Source organism: Eurypyga helias, unplaced genomic scaffold (genome assembly GCF_000690775.1).
Source record: "Eurypyga helias isolate BGI_N326 unplaced genomic scaffold, ASM69077v1 scaffold14803, whole genome shotgun sequence".
NCBI classification, from domain to species: Eukaryota; Metazoa; Chordata; class Aves; order Eurypygiformes; family Eurypygidae; genus Eurypyga; species Eurypyga helias.
Window position 1 is genome coordinate 7031 of NW_010241970.1, and position 14029 is coordinate 21059.

A 14029-nucleotide genomic window follows, 5' to 3' on the forward strand; every position below is an offset into this window, starting at 1 on the left:
ATCTAGCTCTGCAAGGCACTTTCACCCCCTCTCCCATGACTCGGGGGACAGGGCTGCTCCCCACAGCGAAGGTGGGCAAGGATGGATGGTCTGAGCCACAGCACACAGCCTGGCCTGCTTCCATCTAGTCACCTCCAGCTCCCAGAACTGCAAGGAAAGGAAAGGGGCACCCTATGCTGGGTATGGGGCATCCCCGACGTGTCCACAGCAGGTTCAGCTCCTCCTCAGCGTTCCCTTTTGCTACGTGCTGGGCTGCACCGGTCACTACAGCCTGGGAAGCGAAGCCGGTGCGTGGGGAGATGTCCAACCCAGCAAACAGTCTTCAAGGTGCATCCGTGAGCAGCACAGGTGCCGGAAGATCCCTTCTTCACCACCATGTTCATGGGCATGGAGCCAGCCAGGCAAGAGTTAATAAATAACACCCGGCTGGTAGGCTGCAGCGCTTGCACACGAGCATGCTGCCTTCTCAGGACTTAGGCCAAAAAGGGAAGCAGAGGTGTTTGTCGAGTCCCCCCTCTCGCCCCCAGCTGAGCATCTCCTTCTTCCAGCCCTGCCCAGCCAGGGAGCAATGGGAGCAGCATTAGTAAAGAGTCTGTGTTAAAAAAAAGAAGTTCCTGGGATGGGTAGGACCCTGTCCCATGTGAGGGAGAGGGAGACCACAACAGGGGGCTGGAGGGAGCCCAAGGTCTCATTTTGCAGCCTGAAGTGGGAGTCTACGTCTGTCTCTTGTCCCCAGCCTCTGAGAGCTGCTGCCAACTCTGTCTCTGCACCGTGGAAGTCTCCATCTTCTCCCGGTCCCCCTCGCTTCCCAGCTGCCAGTCTCACGTCTGCTCTGCTGCAGCAACCGCTGGCACTGCCCCCTCCTCCTTGGCAGGGGGCTCCATGTAGATGGGTGTCACCGATGAGGGCTTCTTGGACCTGCAGATGAGGAGTCTGGATAGGAGCAGGCAGGGATGATGGTCTCCCTTGGGACCCCAACTCCCAACAGCATGGCATGATCTCCTTCCCACTGGGCCATCTGCCAGCCCTAGGCACATATCCTGTCCCCACTCCCACCACAATGATTCAGAAGGGGTGTGGGATGCTCCAGGATTGGTCTGGGACAGAAGCGGATGATGCAGTGCCCTGGGCAGGGGACAGTGCCATAAGAAGGGGCGGGGGGAGAGGGGGGGCTGTGCCCCTGACACTCACGAGTAGGGAGAGGCAGGGACCCCCACCACGAGGAAGTGGTTCTTCTTGCGGAAGAGTCGCCACAGCCCTTTGTGGTTTCCACGGACATCCAGGTCCCAGATGTGGAGGCACTAGGATGGTGGGGAAGGAGGAAGAGGCATCAGAGCCTGGGGACAGACAGCAGGGCCAGGTGTCCCCTGGCAAGGGAAAAGCCACCACCCATCCCTCACCAAGACATGGGGTGGTGCAGAGCAACACCCCAACAGCCACCGTCAGTGAGAGAAGAGGGGGAGCCCATTCCCACCCCTGCCTCAGGACAGGGGGTTTGACCATCACCCTCCATGCCAGTGACTGAATCATCCGGACCAGCTCAGACCCCGGGGTCCCACACAGCGGGATCATGACTTATCTCCACAGAGCCAAACATCTGCCCTGAATGACCCAGAGCTGCTGTAAACACCAAAAGCTTAAATACTACCCAAGGGCAGCAAGAATCCATTTACTGAGCTGCCTCCCACAGCCATGGACAAACCCAGGAACCGCCAGATGCTTCCCAGCAATGCCGTGATCCGTGCGGGGACCTCACCTTGGCAAGCTGAGTCCAGGTGGTGAAATCTGCTTCCTGCTCCATCCTGATGAACATGACGTAGACCTTGCCCTCGGTGTCTGGCACAAAGGAGTCCTCACAGGGGTTCTTGCTGTGGTCCAAGACCTCAGCCTCGCTGTGGAAACAGAACAGGGGGTGAGAGGGGCCCTCACCTGTCCCTGTTCCCACTGGACAGGCAAGCTGGGGCCATCTCCACCCTTTCCTCTGCCCTGGTTCGTTCACCCAGTGTGCCCCGTGGTCTCCCAATCTCCCTGCAGGCACTCACCCCAGGAGCCGATGGATTTCAGTCTCATAGGCATCCTTCCTTAAGCTGTCGGAGGAGGAGAGAGCACAGAGATCAGGAGAGTCAGACAGTTTGATAAGCAGGGATCATCCCAAGGTGATCCAAACTTAAGACTACCCCAGTGTAATGCAAAAAGGACAGTGGATAGAGAGCAGGGACAGCCACATATCCTGGAGGATGCGGCAGCAAACCCACGACCCTTCAACATGTCCATGTTTGGCACAGAGTAGCTGCACCCCGCAGCACAAAAACCACAGTGAGGATTCCCCAGCGGAGGGCAGCGTGCTGGGGCTGGAGGTCATGGCTGTTGTTCCAGAGGGAGACATCCCCAGCACAACAGGACAAGGCTCAGGTCAAGCAACTGTTTCACCCCAATCCCCTTCTGACCAGCACTCACCTCTCCACGTTTTTAAGCTGGACATTCGGAACTGTGTTGAACTTGTGCTTCTTGAAATAGGCTTCCTGGGAGGAAGAGAGAGAGGATGGAAGGAAAACGGGGTTAAGCAAGGAGTCAGCAGTACCTGGAAGTCACCTCAAGCACCCCGGTGACCTGGAAAGGTGGCCGAGTCAGAGCTCAGCACCAGGACAGGGCTTGGGGGCCGAGGGAGGTCACTCACGTGAAAGTAGCCATTCATGTTGAGCCCCACGATGCCAAAGTGGTAGGAGCGTGAGATGTCAGGGATGATGCACTCCCGGCCCTTCCGCTGCTCGGGCATCCGCATCCACATGTCCCAGTCCCAAAGCTGGGGAGAAGAAACTGCCACTCAAGTTTGGGGACGTGGTTTGGTAAAGTGGCTGCCCAGGGACCCTTCTGGCTGCCCACACCAGCTCCTTTGGCCCCAGCCTGCCTAAGCTGTTCCAGACACCTCCGAGGTGCTCAAGTTCCCATCTGTCCCAAATCCCTTCTGCTTGGGTGTCTTTCCCAGCAGAAGCTCAGGGATAGCCAGGGACCCTCCCAAGAGCTGTACCCACAGGGACTGGGCGATGAGCAGGGACTACTGATGGGCAGGGATGGGGTGCAGAAGACAGGGTCCCTCTAGGATACTCACCTTCTCAGGGGTTGGCCACTTTGGCTCCAGCTCGTCCTTGTACAGGCTCTTCCGGAGCACCCAGCCCAGGCCTGGCATGGTCTCCACACGGTACAGGAGTGAGGGGTCCTCAGCTGTGTGCTCATAGCCCTGTGACATTATGAGGAGCATTCAGCACCCTGAATGCACCCCTACGCCTACCAAATTAGGAGGTATCCTTCTCCATGGAGACCTCCAGCACAGGAGAGGAGCACGCAGCAGGGACAGGATGGTGATGTGCAGAGGCACTTCTGAACAGTCTGGGACTGGGGAGACAGAGCCACTGTGCTGGTTTTAGTCAGGACAGAGGTAATTTGCTTCGCAGAGGCTGGTATGAGGCTGTTTTGGATTTGACCTGAGTAATGATAACACTGGTGTTTTTCAGTTGGTCCTAAGGACTGTTTGCACCAATTCAAGGACTTTTCCAGCTTCTGATACTGCACTTGTGCTCCCAACTTTCTTGCTACAAGCAGCTGGGACACACAGAGTTCAGACAGCTAACCCAAACTACCCAAAGGAGTACATCATTCCACAGCACGTCACGCTCAGTATATGAGCTGGGGAGTGGACCTGGGGGGGGTGTCGGTGGGCATAGTTTTGTTTGTTTGTTCGTTAGATTGTTCATTTGTTAGTTAGCGAGTTGGTTGGCTTTCTTGGTCATGCTCTCGCTCGTGGGACTCGCTCAGACTCTGGTATGATCTCACTCTGACTCTCGCTACTCGGGACCTGGCTGGGTGTCAGTCGGTGAGTGGCAAACAATTGTGTCATTTTTTTTATGCTGCGTTATTTTCATTACGTTAATATTAGCAGTATTGATACTATTACTATTTTATTCGTGCATATTCAATTATTAATTGGTTCTTATCTCAATCCATGAGCTTCCTCGTCTTTTCCTCCAATTCTCCTCCTCCACTGGAGGAGCGGGAGGTGAGCCACTGGCTGTGTGGTACTTTATTGCCAGCCAAGGTCAAACCATGACACCCACCCAGAGGGGTGGTGGGGTCGACACCCTGCTTTACAGACTGAACTCGGACCCCAGCCTGACTTGGGAACAACAGAGGGCAGAGGTGTCCCTGCTCTGCTGTCCCCCAACTCACCTGGTCGTTCCAAGCCGAGATGCAGTACAGGCTCTCGTCCTCTTCCAGAAGGTGTATTGACTGGCTCAAAAAGCTGAGGAAAGAGTTGTCCAGTCCCTGGTCAAACATCCTTCCCAGGCAAACCACAGCAAATTCTCCACCAAGGGATGAGCCACTCCAGCTGCTGGGACTGTTTAACCCATCACTTGGGCTGAGATGGCAGATGCTGGTGCAAGATCAGGGGAGGACCACACAAAACCATGCATCTCACCGTGGGGAGGGGACAGTATTGTCTCTCATTCCAGAGTTCCTCCTCCTCCTTAAGAAGGAATGGGAGCTAATGGGGCTGTCCCTGTCATCTTGCTATGGGGCAGCCCGAACCATGTGCGTACAGAATGGATCAGTGGCCCCAAAAAGCAAACCAGGAAGAGATCCCAGACCCTGAAGGCACCCCACACTGAGTGCCAGGACAGTGGATTCAAGACCTGACCTTTGCACAGGCAGAGCTCAGTTATGGAGCTCCTCAGAGCTCTGAGGCTCAGCCTCAGGCAGGTGAGTTACTGCAGGGATCCGGCCCCTCCTGAGCAGCTGGAGCGCTCCTAGGAAACACCCCACCCAAACAAGAGCTCAGGGACCCACAGCTTTACCTGAAGAAGTCCACAGAAATGTCAAGGTCTTCCTCTAGAACCACAGCAAATTTAGCATCCTGAAGGGCAAGGAGAGATGTCAGAAAGGTGGAGAAGTGCTGTCCTGTGCTGTTCAGTCACAGGACTGATTCCAGCTCCCATGAGATGGGATCACAGACGCCACCCTCCCAGGGAAGCCCAGTGCTGTTTTGCTCCCATAGGCAAGCAGCAAGACAGGGCCCAGGCAGAGGTCTCGCTCACCGGGAACAGGCTGAAGGTTGCAGTCAGACTGGCTTTGTAGTGCTGCAAGGAAAGACAGATTGTTGCCTGTGTCAGCATCAACCCCCAGACCACAGGGAGGGGTAGCCTGGCACAGATGTGTGGCTAAGCCTGCCTCCCTTGAGAGCTATCTCAGGTCCCAGGGGATAACTCCCCCAGGATTTGGGAAAGGTCTCTTACCTGGGAGACTCTGGCATTTTTAATGCTGATAGGAGTGTGCTGGATTCCTGAAAGGCCAAACAGCTCCACGACATCCATCGGCTCCTGCAGTGGGAAAGTAAAAAGCTCACCAAACATGTGGGTCTGGATACATTCTCCCCACTCTCTATCAGCATCAGTTCCCTGGGACACTAAGAACAGGTCTGTGGGATCTGTGTGTGGCTGATCTCCCAGGGGCAAGTGAGGCTCTAAATGATGTGGTGATGAAGACCCCAAAGCAAGGAACTCACCAAACCTTCAGCCCTTAAGTATCACCACAGATTTCTGTTAGTCCTGTTAGTCTGCAGACTCAAGGTTGTATCCAAGAATACGTGAGAAGCCCAAATCCTCGGTCCCTCATGGACATGCAGGAGGAGAACAGGTACATACAGGAACACCTACCAGCTCCTTAACATCAAGACACAGTCAACTTCATTCTCTCTCACAGTTGCCAAGAAAGGGACCTCTCTGACCAAGCACATCTACACTAGGGTCAGAAGCGATCGATGTGGGCTGACATGCCTCTGCCCCATGAAGGCCCCACTAAGGCTTTCTCCATCCCCTTACTGTCTATCCCACCTCCAAGCCACAAATGAGAGCAGGAGCTCCCATTGCACCAGCCATTCCCTCCTTCCCTGGCATCCCCCATAGCAGCACAAGCATCCAGAATGCCCCCTCGTAGCTGAGGGATGCTGCTCCAGTTGCCATGGCAATGGATGCTGCTATCTTTAACCACTCTGATGTGTTTATGCAGGTTCTTGCTGCAGCACACCAGCTCCCCCAGCCCCAAAACCTGGCAGAGAGGCCTGCAAGGGAACAAGCCCCACATTCAGCACAAGGCAACCAGACAAAGCTCAAGGGCTGCTGCAGAGATGAGGTCTGGAAAGCTGCTAACACCTACTAGGAAGCCAAAGGTCTGTCCCAGAACACATCCTGCTGCCAGAGACCAGGGCTTTATCAGGTTGAACTGACAGGGAGGGTCTGCAGCTTTCACGAGCCTTGTGAAAACAGGTGGTTTTGGGTCTCTTCACCGCTTACTGAGAGTGGAGCTGTACAGGAGCAGCTGCACTGGTTTGTTCTGCTTCATGCAAGGGAGCTGGACAGGCGGTGTTACACCCAGGCTGGCAGTGCTCATCGAACAAGAAAGGGGGGGTGGGGAGAGCCCAGCATGACCACCTCATCCCTGCACACCAGCCTCTTTCAGACACAGGGATGTAAGACTGGGCTTTGGGAAAGGCCAAGGCAGCTTTACCTACATCCACGGATTGGCTAAGATGACTGACTTTGCGTAGGAGAGTCAGTCATATTAGCCACTGAGGAGCAGTACGACCCACAGCAGAAGGAAGGGTGAAGGGGCTCATAGCCTGCCACCCACGAAGGACTGGGCCAGCACCCCATACTCTTGGCTGGGGGACCTGGCTACAGGGACCTCTGGGAGTGCTCTCACCTCGTAGTACCCATCAATGAAGACTGTGATCATCTGCGGATTGACGCCCTGAGCCGACAGCAAGGAGCGCAGCATCCTGGGGAGAGATCGAGGGGCCTGAGCACACAGCCCCAAGTGGGCCCAGGCCACTAAGCAGAGGGTTATGGATCCCTTGGGGAGGGATGCACGGTAAGGGAACAGGACCTACTGCCCTTGGGCTCTTCCCTTTCCCATGGCCAAGGCCCCTGGGATCTGTCCAAGCAGGTCTGCCCACACTGCTTGTGTAAACCCAGGAGAGGGCTGGATCCTGCCAGCAGGACGAAGGGGAGGGCTTGGGCCACGCCTGGTCTTGTGGGACAGAGCAGAGGATCCATGTCTCCTGGAAAAGCGTACCTGTACAGGTAGTTGGGGCGGTTCCCTGCGATAACAGCTACAGGCACATCGAAGACTTTATTGTCTTTGAGCTGGAAGAGAAAAACGTGTGTGAGTGGGGCTGGGAGAGGCCATGCCACTGAGAGTGGGATCCAAGGGGTAAGGATCAGCCCCTGCTGTTAAACAGCAGAGATGCACAGTTCTGCCCCTCGGCTTGGGACCACGCTGGCCAGCCAGGACTCCACTCAGCACTGCTGGAGATCCAGCCAGCTTCCCTCCTTCATCCCAGCTCCCAAATCCCAACTTGTGTGCACATGGAGATCTTTGTCTAGACCCTTCAGCGCTGTGCAAGCACAGCCCAAAGGCCATCGTAGCTGCTGTGTCTCCAAAGGTACAGGCTTTGGGGCTCACACTGAGGTCCCTGGAGCAATGGTAACCTGGCAGCTGACGCAGGGCGAGGGAACTCCCCTTCTGCAGCATGACCTGACCATGTGTATCCCCCCTTACCTTCGCTGGGGTTAAGAGCTTGCCCAGGGGCAGTTTTCACCGCTCAGCTGGAGCTTAAGGACAGGGCTCTGCAGCTGAGCTGCAAATACATCTGGTCTGGTCGAGCCCAGCCCTCCCTCCTGGAGCATTCCCGGAATACTCTGTCCCTGCACTCACAGGATCAGGGTTGAACTCAATGGGCGTGGGGTCTTTGCAGCTGCAAACACTGCCGTAACCTTCTACTTTGCTGCAGAACCTCTTCCGGCGGCGGTTGAGCTCTGTGTCAGGCCAATGGCACTCAGCATCTGGAGACACCAAGGAGGAAAAATAAGTCTGCTCGTCGTCATGACCTCATCTTGTGTGCTCCAGGCTGCACTGCCACACGGACGAATCTCCCTGGGGCTCAGTCATGACCAAGCCAGTCCTAACTACAATGAACAAGCCACACTTCTGGATGCAGGATATAACCACAGGAGCCATTCAGAAGCCATCCTCATCATATGGCCTTTCTGAGCAGTAAAGGGCCATGTTCAGGGCCAACAGTCTGAAAAGACTGGACCAGGCCTGGTTTGGAGAGGTGACAAGTGGCAAGGCCATGTCCTCACTTCCCCATCCTCGACTTTCTCAACAACCATGCCTGGAATTGCCATGGAAGCAGGAAGAAAGGAAGCCAGACCTGTTTTAAAAGTTATCATCCCCTTCTCAAACAGCCTTAAATACATCCTGGGATGTTGCTAACAGACCCACAGCTTTGACTCAAAAACATTGAGAGCAGCAAGCAGACATCTCCCAGATACCTGGCACCGCAGAGCGGATCTTGCTTCCTACCTTCCACGGATGTCAGGTGAACTTCTGTCTTCAGCAGTACCGGATCACCCCACGCTGAGAGGGTGGGCGACTTGGCGTGCTTCTCCCCGTATACTTCTCCTGGAGCAGGGACACAGGGTCAGGACTGTCTGGAAGGGCCCATCCCTGTTGTGTCAAGGCATGACTAGGGGCTGTAGCTCAGGGTGGAAGAGGTGCCAAGCTGCCCATTTGCCTCTGGTGAGCTGCTGAAGGCACATGCTTTGCCTCCATCCCCTCCCTCACTCCCAGGAACAGAGTTGCCACTCTCTGTGACTTGTTTCCTGCTCATACAGCACGCTGGGGATGGGCTGGGTTTGTCTTTACTTGGCTTCTCCCCAAAAAAGCAGCCATGAACCACCTCCTGGCCTGTGCTAGACTCACCTCCCTTCTTCCCCACAAACGTCCACATGTCTCTCCAGCTCAGGAATGGTGCAACTTGGCTCCCAAGGCTTTTCAGGACATTCTTGGCTGTATCCTTGAGGTGAAAGGAGCCTTCATCCTGGAACAAAACACAACCCTGCAGCTGAGGTCTGGCTCCTGATGCAGACAAAGGAAGTCTCCCACCAATACCAAAGAGGCATAAGACCCTCTCCTACCCTTGAACCAGCTGAGCCAGAAAACCTTCAAGAGAAGGTTCCTAGGGTCTCTGTGCCACTAAACTGACCAGTGGCTTCATCATGACCCACAGGGAATTCAGATGAGTCACAGACTCCTGTTTCCTTGAGACCAAATTGTTCTAAAACAGGGCCATGCATTCAGCAACACTTCACAAACCTAAACCTGAAGCCTTAAAGCAGCACAGTGCTGCTCACACAGCAGCCCAGAGGCAGCACAGTCCACAGAGCTCCTCTCCAAAGCCTGTCTCTGGGACGGAGTTGATGTCCCACCACATCCTTCTATTTCCTCATGTCCATTCTCCACCTAACCTCTTTTGTTTATTGCTGCAGGCTCTGACACGTCTGTTTTTCGCTCTCCGGCCTTGTTGGGCACACAGCAGTAGCTGTAGTAACTAGGGGGAGAAAGAGGACAAGAGGGGTGATCCAGCCAGGGAGGCATAGCCCAGTGGGGATGTGACATTTAGGCCTGGGAATTCCTGATGACATTCAGGAGGCAACTGCCCAGACGAGCTTTAGGGCATCCTGACTTAGGATTCTTTTGACACCAAGGTCACATACCTTAATGGTGAAGATCAGGATCCGGCCCCGTGCAACCATATTGAGGAAAAGTACCATGGCTTCATCTTCATGGGGAGAATAGGTGTCAAAGACCCTCTTGGCCATCACATGACCCTGTTGGTATTCAAACGTCAGATGCACCTTAAATGCTATACAGCCAGAACACGCATAATTATGGAAATCTGTCCTGGAAGCCTCAATCCCTGAGCAACAGAGGAGTTACTTTTCTGGTATGCCAGGGAGTTAGTCCCCAGGCAAAGTCAGCCCTCAGGCCTTCAGGCAGGACATGAAGTGCACTGAGGTTCATGGGACAGCATTACCCAACCTCACAATTTCCCGAGCACAGCTGGGCAAGCACAAGAGAAACACTGCAGGGACCCTCTGGGTGATCATATCATGCTCTGGAAACTACAGGCAAACAGACATTTGGGGACTTTTCTCCTGGCTGCCCTTTGCCTCATGCACCCAACAGTTAAAAAGCAAGGACAAATGCTGCCCAGTAAGAAAGACAAATGCAGACATGCATGGATGCTTTACCGTAGCCTGATTTAAGACTATGACGTGGATCCCTCTTCCTTGCTCCCGAGCCTCATCTTCCAGGACCTGTAAGTGAGGAAACAATGAGAACCATATGCCAAGACCTCTTATTCCCTGCCCATTCAGCACAGCAGAGCCCCCAAACAAGGAGCAAGTCTCTCCTGTGACACTGCGGCTTTGCTCGTGGCAGTGATGGACACCAGAGCAAAGACAATGTGGGACAACACCTGCACATTCCTGCAGGCAAGAGGGGGATCCACTCCTGACCTTGCCAGCCCCAGAAGTGCTCTCACCACGCGCTGCTTGAGGCTTCACCCATTCAGCGCCACCCATCCTCTGCTCACAGGGACAGTCAGTCACTTACGGTTGTCCCATCCACAGCCACGTAGACCTTTGACCGGCTGGAGTACACCTCAACATCTAAGACCTTCTTGTTGCTGACAGGGTGTCTAGGGGCTGCCACATTCAGCATCTCGTCATCTGCAGGGGAAAAACGCCCAGTCTCAATGAGCCAGAGCATGTCCTGGCTCAGCACTAGCCCAGCGAAGCCCCCAGGAGGTCACGACAGCCCAATAAGCCATGGGTCAGATCTATGGGGACGGCAGGTAAGGGAAATCCAAAATAGCAACAGGCATGGACCAAGCTACCCCAACACGGACACTGCAGCCAAACATGAATGGCAACAGCCTTTTCTATTCATTTTTATTAAACCCACATGCACAGATCTGTGTTTTGTGCCGTCAGAAGTTTGCCCTGACTTAAAGAAATTACTTCCCTCCCTCCCGTTTCCTTGCTTTCAAAGAAAAGCAAGATGCTGCCCCTCACCGTAGTCCTGTGCAGACTCCTCTTCCGCCTCATAAGCGGCTCTCCTGGTGTCCAAGATCAGCTTGATGTTCACAATTACAGTCACAAGCAGGAAGAGGACAGCACCTGTCTGCAATGCAGGACGCTTTGTGTTATCAACTTGTATGTAACAGCCCCAAGACCAGGCCACCTCCTTGGTGAAAGCTGCAGGGTACCCCAATGAGATCTTGCAAGGGATCACAACCATTCTTGGTGAAAGGTGCAGGGTACCCCAAGGAGATCTTGCAAGGGATCACAACCACCCGTCATTTCCCATTTCCTTCTTCGAAAAGGGAAAGGTGACCAGGTTTTAGGGTGAAATGTTTCATTATCTGGAGAGCACTGAACTTTTGATACATGAGAATTAACCCACTTCCAATGTGTCGCCCCTGCTTCCAGACTGGGGAGCAGATTGCTGTTAAAATACTGCATCAAGACGTCTCTGTGTGCAAAGAGTTTGGTAATTCAGAGTTACAGTTCCCACAGTAAATTTAACCTCCGCCCCTCCTGCAGCATCACTACTCTCGTCTCTCCCTCTGCAATTGCGTCAAGACGTCTCCGCATGCAAAGAGTTTGGTAAGTCAGAGTTACAGCTCCCACAGTAAACTTAACCTCCGCCTCTTCTGCAGCAGCACTACTCTCGTCTCTCCCTCTGCAACCAGAGGACGTATCCAGGGCATTCAGAGGGAGAGGAGATGCTGCGCAACTAAAGCAAGACAAAGGCAAGAAGCTAGGGTCTGACTTCAGGAAGCTGCACTGTGCCACAGGCTGCAGAGATCAGCCTGCAGCCTTACTGCAGCAAACCACATGCAGCGAGGGAAGGCTTTGCTGTTGGATTTAAGACACAAAGTCCCAACCAGACGTTACCCTCAAAGCTAACACCGCTGCAGGGCTCCCCTATCCACCTCCATGCCTGGAGGAACCATCCAGCTCACTACAGAACCATGATGGAGGCCCAAATCTGATGGCTACGTGCTGCTGACAGATCCATCCCGCAGCCCAACTGTGCTATAGACATACCAGGTGGTTTGGATCCTGCTAACCTCTCAGAATATCCCAAGACTCAGCATGGACATGTCACGGGAACCAAGAGAGAGGAGGGGAGAGGTAGTTGGAGGCTGCTCATGGCCTGGTCCCCCCACAAAGGGATGTCAAGACAGGTCTTCAGTGCTTTTGAGACTCTTCCCTTGCCCCTCAACCCCATAACAGCTTGCTTACTAAAAATCTGTGCCTTTTTCAGCTCTAGGACCCTTGATTCTCTCAGGTCTGGTATGGGGTTGAGATCACACACAAGCCTGCCCTTGTTGAGTGCTAAAAGGATCCCCCGCTACCTGGCCAGCTATTGCCTCAAAGCTACACATTGCTGCTACCTCCACCAAGCAGCGGGTGCAAGAAGTAACCGAGGAAGATGAAAAAACAGCAGTAAGACAAGAGATGGACAGGCAGAAAACATGACAATATAAATATCACTACAACATTTGGGCTTCTTGATTTGCTGTTGACTTGAGAGTATAAGTACCTTCCAAGGTCTGTGCACAGAAAGCTTTTAATTAGGCAAGGACAGAGCCTTGGGCAAGGAGCAGGCTGTGCCTGGTGGCCAACAGCAAGGCCACCTTACCAACCTTCCACCCTGGTCACTATTGGAGAGGCAGGGAGACAGCCCCACAGCCCAGGTGACCAGAGCTAACACAGCAGCACCGAGCAGGACCAGCAGCCCAGTCTAGCAAGGTGGGCTCAGTCAGAGCTGCTGACAGAGGCCCAGCCACTGTAGAGCTGGCTACTCCATAGCTGCAGCTCCAGTTTGCATATTTTAAGCTCAATTTTCATCTGTGTTTTAAGCCACAGCAGTACTACAAGACAGATGACAGCAGACAGGCTCTAGCCCATTGCCCCAGCACAAAGGACAATGCCTGCCTGAACGACCAGGCCTCTTCCCAAGCCCTGAGCACCCCAGGGGACACAGGACTGAGTAGTCTCCTTCCCCAAGAAGCCCTCACAAGCCTTCATCCTCCTAGCCACACATAAAACCCCCTCCGGCTCCCCTCCCAGAAACCAACCAGCAGATTTCACTGAGCTCTGCTCATCTCAGGAACATCCCCTTTTCTGCAGGGGCCAAACCCTTCCTGTTGTTATGCCCCCAGACACCCCCAGAACACTGGGTCTGCCAAGGATTACCAAACCTGTGGCTTCCCAGATACCATGCCTCTGGGGCATGAGATCCTGTTACTTAGCCCTATTTTCTCTGTCCACCTGTCGTGCCTTATACCATGTTTGATTTGCTGGGTCAAACATGGCATAAGGCACAACAATGGGACAGGGGTGGTTTCCCATTGCAAGCTGTGCCCTGCTGCACTCAGCATAGGTCCAGGAGGGCAGGAATCAGTCAGGTTTCTAGCTGAAAGCCTCCCAAAGACACATAGATAATTTTATCTCCTGCTATAGCCACCAAACAGGCGCATTTGCAGCTGGAAAGAGCTACTAGTCATGGCAGACCCTTCCACACGTGGCCACAAAGCCACTGGGTGCAGCTTTTTGAGGGACAAGTTATGCTTACCCAGCATGTTAGGTCAGCCAGCACATCCATGTCTGCCCACGCAGCTGCTCCATAAGCTTGTAAACCCTATAGATTATCCTCCCTAATCCACCACAGGCCTTCTGAGGACTTACCTGGCACAGCTTCCGCAATGCACGCTGGTTCATCAGCTTGTACTTCCAGGCGAGGTACCAGCTCCGCTTCTTGTGAGGCTTGACGGTGGGGTTAGGTTTCCACTCGTCCATAGTCACAGGCTGGCACAGGGACAGCCACGTGGGGCGGGGGTCAGGACGCGCTCTGCTCAGCTCTCCTGTCCATTGGGACTCCCTGCTGGGTCAGGATGGGCACAGGGTGAGGGAAGCGAGTGCCTTCAAACCCTCTCCCCGGCAAAAGCAGGGCCTGGCACACACCACGTACCACAAGCAGGAGCCCCACAGAGCCTCCCCACCTGCCAGCACCCCTAACCCTGCAAGGAGCGATCCACGAGGCCAGGCTTCGTTGGAGA

The 14029-nt window shown here is 54.3% G+C and overlaps 1 protein-coding gene across 1 annotated transcript; it reads right to left on the bottom strand.

The window, feature by feature from the left end:
- Nucleotides 1-821: 821 nt before the first annotated feature.
- Nucleotides 822-13769, bottom strand: POMGNT1 (protein O-linked mannose N-acetylglucosaminyltransferase 1 (beta 1,2-)). Its single transcript, XM_010148923.1, has 21 exons — nt 13659-13769; nt 10974-11082; nt 10513-10628; nt 10149-10214; nt 9612-9725; nt 8818-8935; nt 8419-8517; nt 7768-7895; nt 7126-7196; nt 6754-6829; nt 5289-5372; nt 5091-5132; nt 4851-4909; nt 4225-4297; nt 3110-3238; nt 2678-2803; nt 2458-2522; nt 2043-2087; nt 1757-1892; nt 1192-1301; nt 822-918 (listed from the first exon to the last, which is right to left on the bottom strand). Exons 1-21 carry the CDS (start codon nt 13767-13769, stop codon nt 822-824), a joined length of 1974 nt encoding a protein of 657 aa, XP_010147225.1.
- Nucleotides 13770-14029: the final 260 nt, after the last annotated feature.

Coding starts and splice junctions, on each gene's coding strand:
- POMGNT1 (XM_010148923.1), bottom strand. CDS start 13,769: ATGGACGAGTGGAAACCTAACCCCACCGTCAAGCCTCACAAGAAGCGG. Junction 10,629..10,973: donor GGAGTCTGCACAGGACTACG/GTGAGGGGCAGC, acceptor TTTCCCCTGCAG/ATGACGAGATGCTGAATGTG. Junction 2,088..2,457: donor CAGCTTAAAAACGTGGAGAG/GTGAGTGCTGGT, acceptor CTCCTCCGACAG/CTTAAGGAAGGATGCCTATG.